This window comes from Pongo pygmaeus, chromosome 6 (genome assembly GCF_028885625.2).
Source record: "Pongo pygmaeus isolate AG05252 chromosome 6, NHGRI_mPonPyg2-v2.0_pri, whole genome shotgun sequence".
NCBI classification, from domain to species: domain Eukaryota; kingdom Metazoa; phylum Chordata; class Mammalia; order Primates; family Hominidae; genus Pongo; species Pongo pygmaeus.
The window spans coordinates 129,200,687-129,217,950 of record NC_072379.2 but is presented as its reverse complement, the minus strand read 5'-3'; the positions used below and the strand labels follow the sequence as shown (position 1 = coordinate 129,217,950).

The following is a 17,264-nucleotide window of genomic DNA, read 5'->3' as shown; positions in this document are numbered from 1 at the left end:
TTCCCATCTCAGCCTCTTAAGTAGCTAGGACTATAGGCACGTGCCACCACACCTGGCTAATGTTTGTATTTTTTTGTAGAAACGGGGTCTTGCCCTTTTGCTCAGGCTGGTCTCAAACTCCTGGGCTCAAGCAGACTGCCCACCTTGGCCTCCCCAAATGCTGGGCTTACAGGTGTGTGAACCACCAGGCCCAGCTGAGAATAATTCTTTTATTTGTTTACTATTTTTTTTTATTTCACTTTAAGTTTCAGGATACATGTGCAGAACGTTCAGGTTTGTTGCATAGGTAAACATGTGCCAGCTGAGAATAATTCTAACACATACCAAGAGCTTCTACAGCCAGGTAAATAACTGAATGCTTTAATAGTCTCTTAGTTAATTCTCTTGATAAGTCATTGCAGATACTATCATTATTCTTTTAAAGGTAAGAAACTGAGAAGCCCAGAGGTTATCTCATGGGCCAAAGTCATATGTGTCGGTGAAAAAGTTGGTCCATTGCATGGCTTTCCACCACCTGTGACCCAGAATACAGAAGTGGCTATGGTCTGCTCCCTGCCTCCAGGGGGTTACAGTCCAATGAAGGGCTCTGGTGTCAACTGCACAACAGCTAATCCCAAATATATCCCTCATTCTGTCAGCTACTTCACAAAGATCTTCTTTTGGGACCCAAGAGAATTGGGTACAACACCTGGAGGGGGCTCGGAGAAACCCATCCTCCCCATTACTGCAAAAAAGAGAACTCAAGATATTTTTCCCCATTATTGATAGATTATACTTTTTCCATCCTCCTTGATGTCTTACTGGTGGAAAATTCCCTATAGACTGATTTGATGAGGTATGAAAGCCTTTCAAACTTAAATGTGCTTCAGAAATTTAAGTTGCTGCCAGGCACGGTGGCTCATGCCTGTAATCCCAGCACTTTGGGAGGCCAAGGCAGGAGGATCACTTGAGCCCAGGAGTTTGAGGCCAGTCTGGGCAACATGGAAAGACCCCATCTCTACAAAAGATTTTTTTTTAAAATTAGCCTAGCTACTCCAGAAGCTGAGGTAGGAGAATTGCTTGAGCCTAGGAGGTCAAGGCTGCAGTGAGCTGTGGTTGTGCCACTGCACTCCAGTCTGAGTGACAGAGGGGAGATCCTGTCTCAAAATAAAAAATCTAGCCCACCTTTTTTACATGTTTTGAGGAAGTAAACAAAGAACACAAAGAATAAAGTTAAGAATAGTTTATAATACTATCTTCCCTAGCTTTCCCAATCTAGATAGGCTCCCCTACCACCCATCACTCTCCTGACAGCAGTCTGTTTTCTTTTATTTATCGCAGCTCTCCTCACCCAAATTAACTTCTTTATTTAGTTGTTTACTTGAGTACTTCCGGTCTTTCCAACTACAATGAAATTTCATGCAATAAAAGATTTTGTCTTCTTCTTTGCAATAATAAAATTACAAAACTGTCTCAAGAGCCAGGTGTGTCGGCTCGTGCCTGTAATCCCAGCATTTTGGGAGGCTGAGGTGGGAGGATCGCTTGAGCCCAGGAGTTTGAGGCTGCAGTGAGCTATGACTGCCCCACTGAACTCCAGCCTTGGTGACAGAGCCAGACCCTGCCTCTAAAAGAAGAAAAAAAAAAACAAAAAACTGTCTCTGGCACATAGTAGGTACTCAATAAATGCATGTTGAATAGTACAATTTTTGTTTAAAATTAGTATCTTTGTAAACATTTTTATAATTGGTTTTCAAGTCCATAGAAATAGATTAATTACAATCCATGGTTAGTAGCACACTCATCATTGATCTATGCATGGTCCTCTTTTTTTTTTTTTTTTTTTTTTTTTGAGACAGAGTCTCGCCCAGTCACCCAGTCTGGAGTGCAGTGGTGTGATCTCCACTCACTGCAAGCTCCACCTCCTGGGTTCACGCCATTCTCCTGCCTCAGCCTCCCGAGTAGCTGGGACTACAGGTGCCCGCCACCACACCCGGCTAATTTTCTTTTGTATTTTTTTTAGTAGAGACAGGGTTTCACCGTGTTAACCAGGATGGTCTTGATTTCCTGACCTTGTGATCTGCCTGCCTTGGCCTCCCAAAGTGCTGGGATTACAGGCGTGAGCCACCATGTCCAGCCGCATGGTCCTCTTTTAATTATTTATTTAGCTACTTAATTAGGTTTTTAAAAAAATCATCTAATAGGCTGAGTGCAGTGGCTCACACCTGTACTCCCAGCACTTTGGGAGGCCAAGGCAGGAGAATTACTTGAGGCCAAGAGTTCAAGACTGACCTAAGCTACACAGGGAGACCCTCATCTCTACTTTAAAAAAAAAAATCACGTAATAAACACCTGAAAAAACAGAATCTAAGACAAAAGCTAAGGTTCGTCCTCTAACCATAGGGCCCTGTCCCTCTCTCATCCTCTACCTCTCCCCATTTGAAGGAAACATCATTCAGGAATCCCAGGTTCTCCATTTCCCATTGTCTTAGTCTCCCTAGAAGCAGAACGCAAGATGGAGATTCTTATGCAAGTGATATGAAGGGGAGTGGTCTCAGGATGAGAGTGAGGAAAACAGGCGGGGCAGGAAAAAAAGCTAAGTAAGGATGACTTGCCTGAAATCATCTGGAGCTCTAGCCCAACACCATAGGAGCTCTGGAACATTTGTTGCGCCAAAGTGTTGATCCCACCTTGAAGCAAAGAGCTAGCTGTGTGTACGCCTGAGCCAGTCTGTCATGGGTGGACATTTGGGATGATGGTAAAAGAAAAGACAGGTGCACAGCCTCCTGGGTGAGGCAACCCCCATTTGGCCAAGAGCAATTCTTTAGAGAGGGATGTGGCCCTGAACATTGGCAGCCAATACTTAATAGCCACTGGGATCTGTGCACTCAGCCAGGAAGCAGGGTCTGGACATGTCCACTATGGCTTGCTTCTCTCTTTATATAGTTTCATCAAAATTTGTATATCTTCTATAAAAGTATGCATAAATTTTTTTTCAGGTGTTTGGATCTTTCTAGAAAGGAAATCATACTAAATTTTGTTTTGACTGTTGTATAATATCTCACTATGTGAATGTACCACACCTTTTTCACCCATTCTCCCACTGATGGTCTTCTGAGTTATTTTTAGGTTTTTACTATTGTGAACAATGTTGCTATGAACATTTTTGCCTATGTCTCCTGTTGTACGAGTGCAAGAATTTCTTGAGGCCATGCCTAGCATGGAATAGCTGGATCATAAGGTGTAAACTTGAGAAGATGTCAAACTGTTTTGTAAAGTAGTTTTACTAATTCAGCTGCCCACCAATAAGGTATGAGACTCTGCCATTCACATCCTCTCCAACTTTTTGATTTTTGTAAATTGAATGAGTATAAAATGGCATCTCATTGCAGTCTTGATTTGTGTGTCCTCAATCACTAATCATCCTTTCATATGTTGATCAGATATATCTGCTTCTTTTTTTTTTTTTTTTTTTTTTTTGGAGACAGAGTCTTACTCTGTCACAAAGGCTGAAGTGCAGTGGTTTGATCATAACTCACTGCAGCCTCAAACTCCTGGGCTCAAGCAATCCTCCCACCTCAGCCTCCCAAGTAGCTGGGACTACAGGTGCACACCACCACACCCAGATAATCTTTTTCCTTTTCTTATAGAGACATTGGGGGTGGGGTCTTACTATGTTGCTGAAGCTGGTCTCAAACTCCTGGGCTCAAGTGATCCTTCCACCTCAGCTTCCTGAGTAGCTAAAACTATAGGCGCTTGCCACCACGCCCAGCTAATTTTTTATTTTTATTTTGTTTTTATTTTTGTTGAAACAATGATCTCACTTAGTTGCCCAGGTTGGTCTCTAACTCCTGGGCTCAGGCAATCTTCCCACCTCGGCCTCCCAGAGTGTTGGGATTACAGGCATGCGCCACCGTGCATGGCCTGTGCTTCCTCTTATGTGAAATGCTTGGTTATACCTTTGGTGCATTTTTCTATTGGGTTATCTGTGCTTTCTTTATTGATTTGTTGAAGTTCTTCATACGTTCTTTGTCTGTTGTTTGTGTTAGAAATATGGTGAACATCCTCTCCTGGCCTTTAACTTGTTTTCTCCATTTCTATAGTATCTTTTGATGAACAAAAGCTCTTAATTTCATTATAGTATCTGGCATTTATGTCTCGTTTAAGCAATCTTTCCCTTGGCCAGGTGTGGTGGCTCACACCTGTAATCCCAGCACTGTGGGAGACCAAGGTTGGAGGATTGCTTGAGGCCAGGAGTTCAAGACCAGCCTGAGCAACATAGCAAGGCCCCATCTTTCTATAGAAAGAAATAATAATAAAATTTTCAAATAAATCTTTCCCTTAAGGAATCTGAAGGATAATCTCAATCTGAGGGGAGTGATCACAATTAGGCCCAGGTTAGAGGCCAGTCACAGAGGCAAGCTTGGTTATGCTTACCGAGGCACAGCCCTATCTGAGGCAGTCCTGACCAGCCAGCACAAGTGGCCAGCTGGCTGACTGGCAGGTGTGCTCTGGCTATAGAACTGGATATATCATGCTATTAGAGCTGGGTGCTATTAAAAATTCTAATCATAGACTTTAATTAACTTTCCTTGCTCTGACGCCTGCTCACTAAGCAACCTTCTGATTATAATTTGGCTTCCCATGTATCTTGCCTACAGGGAGAGAATGTACTGCTCAGGCTGACGTGAGGATCCAATCCACTCACCGGTTACATGCCACGATGTAAATTAATAAATTCGCATTCTGATTTTATCATCTGCCTCATCTGAGGTCTGTAGGCGTGAGTCAGCATCCCCTAGTTTAATCAACATGAACACTGAGACTATCAAGCTTTTGAGCTGAAAAGCTAAGAATTAGACCCAGGACCAGAGTGAAATCACCAAGGTAACATTGCCCTGGAGGCCCCTTTGCCTGATGAAGGAGGACTTCTTACATGTCATGCGATACAGACAGGGATTAAAGTCGACTTCTGACATTATAAAGAGTTGCATATTCAAAACCATAGCTTGGTTCCATTCAGGTGAAGGCAAAGAATAGGAGATGATCATGAAACTCACATTGAATATTTATTGGCTTATAAGCACACACCAGATGCTGTACAAATCCTAGGCAGGAGGTTAAGATTTACAGACACGTTTGGAAAAAGCAAAAACACAAAAACAAAACAACAACAACAAAAGGACAGATGGTACGTGCTGAGGTGAAATGCAACAAGAGGCAGCTGGTTGATGAATTCTTGCTCTGCTTAGGAACTCGTGGTCCAGGATACAAAATAGACAGACACACACACACAAACACACACACACACACAAACCAGGACAAGGAAACACAGGATACACCAACAGCACAAACGGGAATGTGCCAGGGCGGTGAGATTATCCAGGCCAGAGGAGTGATTTAGGACCTGTAAGATGAGGCCTAGATCTTTGAAGTGAGTTCAAAAGGCAAAGAGGAGGTGAGCCCATTAGGACAGATGGGGATAATTTCACCACCCTGCAATTTACATGGTCACTTCACCCAGCCTTCCTGGGCACAGTACCTACAGTGACACAGATCCCCTCCTGCCATCCTGGTCACACTGAATAACAAAGGGAGGAGAGGAGTAAGAACTGTAGTATCCAGAAATTCTCAGCACAGTGAAGGAAAGTGATCTTCTACTTTGTATTCAGGCCTAAAAAAGGAGGGGAGGGGCCCGGCACGGTGGCTCACACCTGTAATCCTGGCACTTTGGGAGGCCAAGGCGGGCAGATCACCTGAGATTGGGAGTTTGAGACCGGCCTGACCAACATGGAGAAACCCTGTCTCTACTAAAAATACAAAATTAGCTGGGCATGGTGGCATGCGCCTGTAATCCCAGCTACTTGGGAGGCTGAGGCAGGAGAATTGCTTGAATCCAGGAGGCAGAGGTTGTGGTGAGCCAACATCGAGCCATCATACTCCAGCCTGGGCAACAAGAGCGAAACTCTGTCTCAAAAAAAACAAAACAAAACAAAACAAAAAACAGGAGAGGAGGGAGGGAGAGACCTTCACTGATATCCCTACAAGATTTGCTGCTCAAAGGAAAATATTTTCCAGCAAGACTGCGAGAAATTAAAGGAAATTCTACATCATCTTTGAGACCCACCTGAAGACAAGCGGTGTCTCCCACAGTGCCGCCAGAGCAAGGTCACTGGCTTGGCTAGATGTGGATGAGGGTAGAGAATCATCTCAGATGTTCTTTGGTTCTAAAAATGAGGTAGAGAAAGACATGCCACCCAGGAAGGGGTGATGCTGAGTGCAGCTGCCCAGCCAGCAGGGTGGAAGCAGAAACAGACAAAAGGCTCATCAGAAACAGTGGGACCAAAATTGAGCAGGCTGGCAGAACCACTTCTTGCAGGGACACCGCCAGGACACATGACTCCAGGGAGCTGGCTGGAGAGGGGCAGACCTGTGTGCTCTACAAACCCAGAGGGCTCTGACTCACACAGGAAGGAATGAGCTCCTTTAACAATGGCCTCAGTGTGTGCACGTGTGGGTACAAATAAATGTAGACAGAGGGGGGCCATCCCCTAGTAGAGGTTGTCCCGCACATGCTCCATGATGGTCTTCAGCCCCATCCAGGTCTCCTCTGCAGTGGGGATGATCTGGTTAGCTGGCAGGAGGAAGCCATAGGTCCCGGTATCTCTCAACTCAAATGTGAATGCAAATTTGATGCCGTTGTCATACGCCCAGTCGATGCTGCTCCCACTAGCTGGATCTGTAAGTCGGAGGACAAAACACTCTTGAAGCCCAGTTCCCTCCTGGGTTAAATGGGAAGGGGCTAAGAGCTCTGCCTGCCTGGTGTTCCTTTAGGAATCCAGAGTTTGCTCCTCAAGTCATCAGTCCTATGACAAAATCATCAGCCTGATCCCTATGTCTCAGGCCATCCTGCATTGGCCTGAGGTGCACACTGGTCTCAAACCAAGAGATCTGAAACCCCTACTCCCACCTTATTACTAACACTGTGTCCGTCCTGTAAGTCCCTCAAAACCAATCTCTCCAAGATAGCCCCAATGATACTTGGATCCCAGAAGTCAGGTCTTTGTGCAGCTCGCTCCTACATTAATTAGGGCTGACCTCACTAGTGTAACTGACAGGATGCTGCAGAAATGAAGCCGTCTGACTTCCAAGGCCAGGTCATAAAAGACACTGTGGCTTCTGCCTTGCTGTCTCTTGGATTACTCACTCTGGATAAGCCAGCTGTCATGAGGTAAGGACATTCAAGCAGGCCTCTACAGAGACTCATGATAGTGAGGAACTGAGGTAGTGAATGAAAAATGCAAGCTGATATGGTTTGGCTGTGTCCCCACCCAAATCTCATCTTGAATTGTAGCTCCCATAATTCTCATGTGTTATGGGAGGGACCCAGTGGGAGATAATTGACTCATGGGAGTGGTTTCCCCCATACTGTTCTCGTGGTAGTGAATAAGTCTCATGAGATCTGATGGTTTCATAAGGGGAAACCCCTTTTGCTTAGTTCTCATTTGCTCTTTGCCCTGCTACCATGTAAGACATGCCTTTTGCCTTCTGCCATGATTGTGAGGCCTCACCAGCCACGTGGAACTGCGAGTCCATTAAATCTCTTTTTCTTGATAAATTACCCAGTCCTAGGTATGTCTTTATCAGCAGTGTGAAAATGGACTAATACACAAGCCTTAGGTTGACTGTGGCCCTGGAAGACATCTTGACTGCAGCCTCATGAAGGATCCTGAGCCAGAGCCATCTAGCTAAACCATTGAATTCCTGCTCTACAGAAACTGTAAGAAAATGTACGTTGACTGTTTTAAGCTGCTAAGTTTTAGGATTTTTTTTAACATGGCAAGAGATAATGGATACAGGGAAGGGAGCACAGCCCTTTGGACTTACCTTTGCCAAAAGGCTTATGAAGGGCAAGAGGTCCATTTTTCTGCTTCTTACCAGTCAAACTCTACTAGCTCAGAAATTGCCTAAGAGTACAAAGCATAGATAATTTTTTCTTTTTTCTTTTTGAGACAAGGTCTCACTCTGTCACCCAGGCTGGAGTGCAGTGGCATAATCACAGCTTACTGCAGCCTTGACCTCCTAGGCTCAAGTGATCCTCCCACCTCAGTCTCCCAAGTAGCTGGGACTACAGGCACATAGCACTATACCTGGCTAATTTATTTATTTGCAGAGATGGGGTCTTACTATGTTGCCCAGCTGGTGTCAAACTCCTGGACTCAAGTGATCATCCCACCTCAGCCTCCCAAGGTGCTGGGATTAAAGGTGTGAATCCCACGCCTGGCCTGGATGACATTAAATAATAAAACGATGTCAGTAGCAGCTACCATTTGTTGAGCATCTACCATGAGCCAGGCATTATAACAGACACTTCACACTTATGATCTCCTAATCTTTAAAAACTCAGTGAAGTAGGTTTTATTGTCCTTGTTTTACAGATGAGGAAATCCAAGCTCAGAATAGATAATTCACCTAAGGAAATACAGATAGAAAATGGCGGAGCTGCAATCTAAACCCAGGTCCATCTGATAATAAAGCCCAGGCTCTCCTCAACCAACCTCAGACCTAGTGAGTATATTAACAAGCCTGTTACATGGAAATATGGGTCCTTTGGCTTTTCCATGGTTCCTGAGAGCTGTGTGATTCCTGAATAGCATTTGTGATTTTTCTAGGGATGCTTCCAGTGAGACTCCATGCTCCCTCCCTGTGTGGTTCCCATGGCCTTTCTTTACCTCAGGAAAATGCTGAATGAAAAGCAATGGTACCAGAAGTTTCTAGAAGTTACTTATATGGCAAGTGCAAGTATTTCAGAACACACTTGAGATTCAGGAAGGAGGCAAAAAGGCTTCTGCTGAGCAGTCAAAATGATGAAGTTTGTAAACTTCACTTTATTTGGGTCCCTGCTGAAAGTCTACCTACTCTAAAAACAACAACAACAACAACAAAATGGGAACACACTATTAATACTGTTCTGCACATGTATTTTTCAATTCACAATTGGTGAGTATTCCCTTTTAGCGCACATAGATCTACCTCATTCACTTAAGGGCTGTGTAGTGCTGCATTTTGGTGCTCACAGTGGTGAACGCACCAAATGTGTATTTATCCTGCATTCTCTAGGTGGACATTTTAGACACTTACAAAGGTTGGGGCTCAGAAAGTGATACCCCAAAGACTGATGTTTTGACATGCTGGGGGCCCTCAGAAGCCGCCCCCAAATCAAGGTCCCTCTAACTGCTTGTTCCCCATACCTGCCCCACCACCAAGCACAGGGAGGGACTGTCTGTCTTTGGAATTTCCTCATCTGACCGAGAAAGCATCTTTCCAAAAGAAATGCAATTGTCTTAAACACCCTCCCTAGAGGTCTCATCAAATAACCAAGAAAGATAAACCACCAGAAGAGATGAGACTGGGAATCATCACCACACCCAGACAGACTTCATCTATTCTTCTGAGGGCGGCTCTGGAGAGATTGCCTGGAGGACTTTATCTGCTTAATAAAACAACCTTTGTTCCTGTGCAGCTCCTCCCCTCACCTTCCTGTAATGTCTGCCTCCCACCTCCCCAGTCCATACATCTCCTCCCTCCTGTATGAAAAAGGGTATACAAGCTTCTGTGCCCATTGGGTTATTGGGAAATCATTCTCTTGTGATTCCCCTGTGCCATGCACACTAAAATAAAATTTTGTATGCCTTTTCTCCTATCGATCTGCCTTTGGTCAGTTGATTTTTCAGTGAACCTTCAGAAGGCAAAGGGGAAGTTTTCCCTTGGCCCCTATACACGTCTTTTGTGACTATAGATAATGCTGTCATGAACACCCTTTCTTCCCCCATGTCTGATGGGTAACGCACCAACATTGTAACAAAATTGGAGGAAGGCATATGTCACACATGAGCGTGAAAACCCAATCACCACGCTTATGAACTACAAAAAGTACGTGAAACTGCTTTATCCACGAGTCAGATGAACCCAAAGAACTTGTTTCCAAGCCCTTCCTGGAGCAGAAGCAGTGAAGAGGAGGGGAAAGGGTTGCTAGAGGCTGTTGGCCTGAAGCAATACAAGCTACTGCGACAGTCTGGCAGGAGAAAGGAGACACAAAACTCTACAAAGCAAGCACAAGAATTAAAGAAGCAAAACAGGCCAGGACCATTTAGCAGAAGGTCCAAACAGTCCAAGATGGCAGAGTAGGCCTTTAGCATATACGAACTGGGGTTGAGAAGTCCACTTAACCATGAAGAAAGGGGCTTAAATCACTTTTCCATGCTGTTTTAGAAGGCAGAAGAGTGTAAATCCATTTTAGAATTATTTTCCTCTAAAATGGCAATCTAGGAAAAGGTCCAGCACTTGAAAGGACAAACGTTGACTGTGTATGTAGCACACACCATAACCTATGGTGTTGGATAGAGTGCTATTACACAAAAATTGATTGCTTTTTTTGAAAAACAAGGACAGACAAGGCCTATAAAGAATATGGAAGATGGGCTCTTAGAAAAGGTGGACATTTTGACCGGGCGCTGTGGCTCACGCCTGTAATCCCAGCACTTTGAGAGGCTGAGGCGGGCGGATCACCTGAGGTCAGGAGTTCAAGACCAGACTGACCAACATGGAGAAACCCCGTCTCTACTAAAAATACAAAAATTAGCTGGGCGTGGGGCACATGTCTATAATCCCAGTGACTCGGGAGGCTGAGGCAGGAGAATCGCTTGAACCCGGGAGGCAGAGGTTGTGATGAGTGGAGATTATGCCATTGCACTCCAGCCTGGGCAACAAGAGCGAAATGAAACTGCATTTCCAAAAAAAAAAAAAGAAAAGAAAAGGTAGAAATTTTATGTCTCCTGGACAGCCCTCAGGAGAGCCTTCCTCCTCTTCTGTTGGAGCAATCTGATAAGTATCTCCCGGTTTTGGCAGTTTATACTGTGGAGGAGAGAGAAGAATGTGTCTGATGCAGGAGGACAAGGCCATTATTTAAGCTGGTGTTTGACCCAAAGGCCGGGACCCTGGTGACCCCCAAAGATCTTTGGAGAGGACGTCCTCAGAGGGCACCTACCAAGTCTCTTTTAACTGTCTTTGGCCCCTCACTCCGTTCTAATTAAGCAGAGGATGCAGAAACTCTCCAGGTGTGTTGTCTGAAGAGTTCCCACTTAGCAACACTAATATTGAGAAACCATGAATTATTAATGGATTGTTGCTGCAATTAGCAACACAAACACCAATATCATCTGATGGCATCTGAAACAGAGACAAGACTGTTGAGATGGAGTCCAGAGGACGGCCCGGGGGGGGTGGATGGAGAATCTTCCTAAAAGAGGGGGTTTGAAGCGAAGCCAGTTGAGAGTGAGTCAAGTTGGAGGGGAGAGTCGGCGGAGAATTGAAGAGGAAAGAAATGGCAGCGAGTTTGCAGAGGTTCTGAGGGTGGATCAACTATTGAGACACTATTATAGAAAAGCTAATAGAGGGGAAAGAAGGGTGAGGTGGCTCACGCCTGTAACCCCAGCACTTTGGGAGGCTGAGACAGGCAGATTGCTTGAGCCCAGGAGTTTGAGAACAGCCTGAGCAATGGAGTGAGACCCCTTTCTCTACAAAAAAAAAAAAAATTAGCTGGGCATGTTGGTGTATGCCTGTACTACCAGCTACTCAGGAGGCTGAAGTGGGAGGATCACCTGAGTCTGGGGAAGTTGAGGCTGCAGTGAGCCGAGATTGCACCAGTGCACTCCAGACTGGACCAGAGAGTGAGACCCTGTCTCATAAAATTTAGAGAAATGAAAGGAGGGCAGCACCTTAAGGGGGATCAGAGTTGCGCCTTCCATGTTTATACAGCCATGCATCATTTCACAATGGAGGTATGTTTTCATCACCATGCAATGTACTTACACAAACCTAGATGGTATAGCCTACTACACACCTAGACTATATGGCGTAGCCTATTGCTCCTAGGCTACAAGCCTGCACAGCATGTTACTGTACTGAACACTGTTGACAGTTGTAACACAATGGTGAGTATTTGTCTGTCTAAACAAATCTAAACATACGAAAGGTACAATAGGCCAGGTGCACTGGCTCGTGCCTGTCATCTCAACACTTTGGGAAGCTGACAAGAGAGGATTGCTCGAGCCCAGATAAAGATCCCTTCAGGTATTTTCTTCTCACAGTCTACAAGATATGCTCAGCCATGAGGCGCTCACCTCCATCTCATCCTTTCCATCCTCTCGCATGCAAGCCCTATATTCAATACTCTTTCAACCTTCTACCTCTCTTCATAGATGCTACCCCCCAAATCCCACCACTCTTTTACCTTCAATTTTTTTTTTTTTTTTTTTTTGAGACAGAGTTTTGCTCTTGTAGCCCAGGCTGGAGTGCAACCTCTGCCTCCCAGGTTCAAGCGATTCTCCTGACTCAGCCTTCCAAGTAGCTGGGATTACAGGCGCACACCACAATGCCCAGCTAAAGTACTTTAGTAGAGACGGGGTTTCACCATGTTGGCGAGGCTGGTCTCAAACTCCTGACCTCAGGTGATCCACCCGCCTCGGCCTCCCAAAGTGGGAGGATTACAGGCGTGAGCCACCGCGCCCAGCCTCAACACCAACTTTAAACCCCAACCAACGCTCATGCTCTGATCTAATTAAAAGTTCTCTCACCATGTTTCACCACCTTACTTCCACTCCCATAAAAGGAGCCCCAGATTAGTTTATAAATGGCAGCGCATCAAAAAACCCTCCCTCCAAGCAGGATATGTCATCATTAAGGGATATCATAATGATACCCACTCTCTCCCACCTAAAAGAGTTGTAGAGGCTACCCCCTTGCCATTGGGCACATCCTCCCAACAAACAGAATTAGTTGCCCTAAGAGCACTAACCCTAGCAAAAAACACACAAGTTAATTTATACACTGATTCTAAACATGCTTATAACATCATCCATTCCAATGCCCAAATTTGGAGCGAGCAGGGCTATCTCACGGCTGAGGGAACTCCTATCATTAATGGAAAACTAATCCATCATCTGAAGGCAGCTTTACTTCCAGAAAAGGTTGCAGTTATTCATTGCAAAGGACATCAATCACATTTCTTTAGGGAACCGTGAGGCTGACTATTGAGCAAAACACGTCTCAACCAATCATCCAATTCCCCAATACCTTCTTCCCCTCATACAACATATCCCCTCCTTTTATCCTAAACACCAAATATAGCAACTAGTTATGGCGGAGGCACAATTCAAACCCCCATACTGGTTCACACAAAACAAATTAGTCCCACCTAACCCTGAATAAACAACTCTTTTATGAGATATTCACAATCTCTTCCACAGTAGCCACTTACCTCTACATTTCATAAGTTCTCATATACACATAACCCCAGATATAAAGGAACAGTTAAAAGCCATTTCCCATCAATGCTCTATTTGCCACAAATCGTCACCCTATTCCAACACTAAACCCCCTTCTTTCCCAACCTTTCGAGCCAGGGGACACCTTTCAGGACAAGACTGGCAAATTAATTTTACCCATATGCCCCAGTAAACAAGGTTCAATTTCTTTTAGTTCTAGCTAATACCTTTTCGGGATGGGTGGAGGCTTTTTCCATTCAACAACCGAATTTCTATTGTCGCCTCCAAATTAATAACACAAATCATCCCCAGGTTCAGGGTGCCTCTTTCTTTTCAATCTGATAATGGCCCTGAGTTCATTTATCAAATTACTCAAACACTTGCACAGGCCCTACTAATCACCTGGAAGCCACACATCCCCTATCACCCTCAATCTTAAGGAAAGGGTAAAAAAATGAATAACATTCTAAAAAACACCCTCACCAAGTACTCACTCCAAACACATACAAACTGGGTTACATTTTTACCTTTGGCCCTTCTAAAAATTAAGGCACTCCCACCTAAACCTCCAATGCTCAGCCCCTTTAAACTCACGTCCGAAAGACCACTCACACCTTTCGTTCCACCTCAGAGTCAAGCCCTGCCTCTACCAACCCCTCTCGTTTCCCCTCTTCTACATACCATCCGCCATTTTATTTGGGAATATGCTAACAAATGCCTGCCGCAACCCGTAACTGACTCCTCTAATCCCTTCCTACAGCCAGGAGACTGGGTTCTGGTAAAAGATCCCAGTCCTACCCCCAATTCCCCCCCTCACACCTAAATGGAAGGGACCTTACCAGATCATCCTTCCAATACCCACGGCAGCAAAACTCCAAGGACTCCCCAGCTGGTTTCATTATGCTTCTCTCAAGAAAACAGACTTCCCTTTACCACATACCCAAACAACCAAGTCTAAAATCCCTTCAGCCTTCTCTTATGTCTCCATAGGACCCACTTCCCTTTACCTCACCCGAATCCTGAAGAAAAAGGAAGAGAAATCCATATAAGCCGCTTACATCTTTCTCTCCCAAACTTTCATCGCTTCCTAACCAACCTCATTACAGCCCTTCAGTGGTACCCCTACAGAATTCCCATTATACATCCTGAACAGCTCCTTACTGTGCTATGGGACCTATGGCTTCAAGGAACTTTCCAGGACTTTACTCCTACCCAAATAACTTTTTTCTCTTTTTCTTGTTTCTTTCAATATAAATTCCCTAATCACATCAACCTCACCTATACAACCACTCCTAACTGCTCTCAAACTAGAACTCTCTATAAACCTTACATGATCCCTCTTGCTGCAAGCTAACTGTTCCTTGCTCCGGAATGCTGAATATGCTTATCGCTGTCTTCCTCAGCTTACACAGCTCTTCCTACAACCCTTCATGACCTTTTAACAGGAAACATAACCCTAATTTATAAATTCCAAAAAGGAGCTTCCTTTTTTAGAAAAGTTGACACCCTGGTCAGCGATGATCCTGCTTCCAGGGCCAATCAGGCCAACAAATTATTTCAAACCTATTACAACTCCCTACAACACCTCAAGTCCCAAGGCCCTCCCATTAAAGGGCCCATAACTAAACACGCCCCCATTTTACAACAAGCCTCACTTTGCTTTTCAGCCTCTAAGGAAAATTTCCCTGTAGGGTCCTTAACACCTAACCAACACAACCGCACTTATTATTATTAAACACCCCTCTGACCGCCAAACTAACGAAGTTGACTACCAAGGATCACCAGAAGCAAACAGAGCATTTTTGCAACTGGCTCTTTTCACAGCCTCTCCCTCAACCAATGCCTCCAGCCCAACTTGTGTTGTCCCTGGTGCCCACCTTTTTCCATGGTTGGATATCAATAGTGCAACATCCGACTGCATTATTGTGTAAAAAATAACTCTTTCTATATCTCTACCATAGGGGGTGTCTCCCTGGCTTCCTCCTTGTCCACTCGGAGTAATGAACCACAGGAAAGAAAAAACACCCCATCTTTAATTCACTTGTTTTCTTTCCATATCTCCACCTGTATTTACAACGAAGGCTTGTTCTTTTGGTGTGGCACCAACACATATCTTTGTCTCCCGACCAACTAAACTGGAACCTGTGCCCTAGTTTATCTTTCTCCCTCCATTAAACTAGTTCCTCCTAATCAACCTTTACCCATTCCATCTGTCCAATAGGTTTTAAAAAAGAGGGCCATCCACGTCATTCCTTTGATGGAGGCCTTAGGTGTAACCTCTATACTTGGATTGGGAGCAGGCAGATTGGCCACGTCTTTAACATACTTTAAAAAACTCTTTCAACAGAACTACAGGGTTCTTTAAAAAATATAGCCCGAAGCCTTATAAAAGCCCAAGACCAACTAGACTCCTCAGCTGTGGTCCTCCAAAATAAATGGGGATTAAATCTTATAACACCTGAAAAAGGGGGCCTCTGCCTCTCATTGGGTAAGAATCAGGCCTAGTAAGAAACACTGCTGAAAAACTTTTAAAAGGGGCTAAAAAGCTAAAGGAATAGCAAAACAACCAAATAAATTCTTGATTTGGAAACAAAATCATAACACAGGTCATCCCATTCCTGGGCTCTCTCCTAATAATATGCCTAGGACTAATGTTCTTACCCTGCCTAATCAACCTTTTTCAAAGATATTTAACTGACAGAATCCTGCCCATCTCACAGACGACTACCCAAAAACATCTACAGAGAGTGTTACTCCTACAGTCAATCCGAGACCAAAAAACTCTCTGTGCCCCCCTCAGCAGGAAGTAGCCAAAAAGAACATGCTGCCCTTAATCCTTTTATAACTATAAGGTCTGGATTGACAGAGCAGGAGCATCACCATCTTGGGCAAACACTGCCATTTTAAGTTCCCCTTGATTAAAAACTAGCCCCAAACATCAGCCTAATGGGTAATGTCAGCATGACCAGAAACATTCCAACTCTAAGATAAACCTCCCCTCTGACCAAAAACATGCCAACCCCAAGATAATCTCCCCTCTGACCAGAGATATTCCAACCCAGGAAATAAAACTCTCCTTCACACAGAAACATTCCGAGCCTGCAATAAGCTCTCCCTCCCTAAACCCTTAAATACCGTTAGTCTGTAAGAGAGAACACTCCTGACTGAAATCAGCCAGAAGCCCCTCTCAGGTTTATTCCCAGAATAAACCTGTCTTTGACTGCTAAGCTGCTTTTTGTGTTTCTTTCCTCTTTCTTTAACTCTTACAAGAAGAGGGCTTGTGCTGGAAAACTCCTCCTTATAATAACCATCAGATCTCATGAGATTTACTCACTATCATGAGAACAGCACGAGAAAGACCTGCCCCCATGATTCAATTACCTCCCACCAGGCCCCTCCCACATCATGTGGGAATTCAAGATGAGATCTGGGTGGGGACACAGCCAAACCATATCAGATGGGGTCTTGCTATGTTGTCCAGGCTCAATGTTTGTCCATCTCCTTTAGGAAGATGAGGGAGTCTCCCCCAACTCCACTACCACCATCAGTTTACCAATTGAAAGGTGGGTTTCCCTTGAAAATGGAGGGATGGGCATGAGGAATTTTTGATATGATGTTGATGAAGGGGACTGCATGCAACAGCTGTCACGACACAGGCGTGATATAGTTCACTCTATTACCAACAACAAAAACAATCAGATGACAAGTAAGTCTAACTTACAGCTCTCCTCCCATTCCATTTCAAGTTTCCTCTCAAAGTGCTTTCTAAATAACTCATAAATAAGCGAGTACTTACAGACAGTGGTGCAGGTGGGACCCACTTGGTACTCAGTGCCCGACACAGAAGCCAGAGCTTTGGCTGCACGCCTCGCCACCTTGTCCTGGGAAGGGAGAATCCGTGGAGTGAGAAAAAATGGATCCTGAAGCTTGACCTCCCTCAGCTGCTCTGCTCTGGGATGGTTT

General features: G+C 44.7%; 1 protein-coding gene and 1 non-coding gene across 4 annotated transcripts in view; both read right to left on the bottom strand.

Moving 5' to 3' along the window:
- Nucleotides 1-5,026: 5,026 nt before the first annotated feature.
- Nucleotides 5,027-17,264, bottom strand: part of CPA4 (carboxypeptidase A4) — a 37,281-nt gene continuing 25,043 nt past the window's right edge. For all 3 annotated transcript variants that reach the window (XM_054497275.2, XM_063668458.1, XM_063668459.1), the window contains 2 exons: nt 17,098-17,182; nt 5,027-6,715 (listed from right to left, as the gene is read on the bottom strand). In XM_054497275.2, the coding sequence (XP_054353250.1) occupies nt 6,528-6,715; nt 17,098-17,182 (273 nt within the window). In that variant the 3' untranslated portion in view covers nt 5,027-6,527. The remainder of the gene's footprint in view (nt 6,716-17,097; nt 17,183-17,264) is intronic.
- Nucleotides 9,809-9,912, bottom strand: LOC129041865 (small nucleolar RNA U13). Its single transcript, XR_008503992.1, has one exon. It is a non-coding gene; the product is annotated as a small nucleolar RNA U13 (small nucleolar RNA).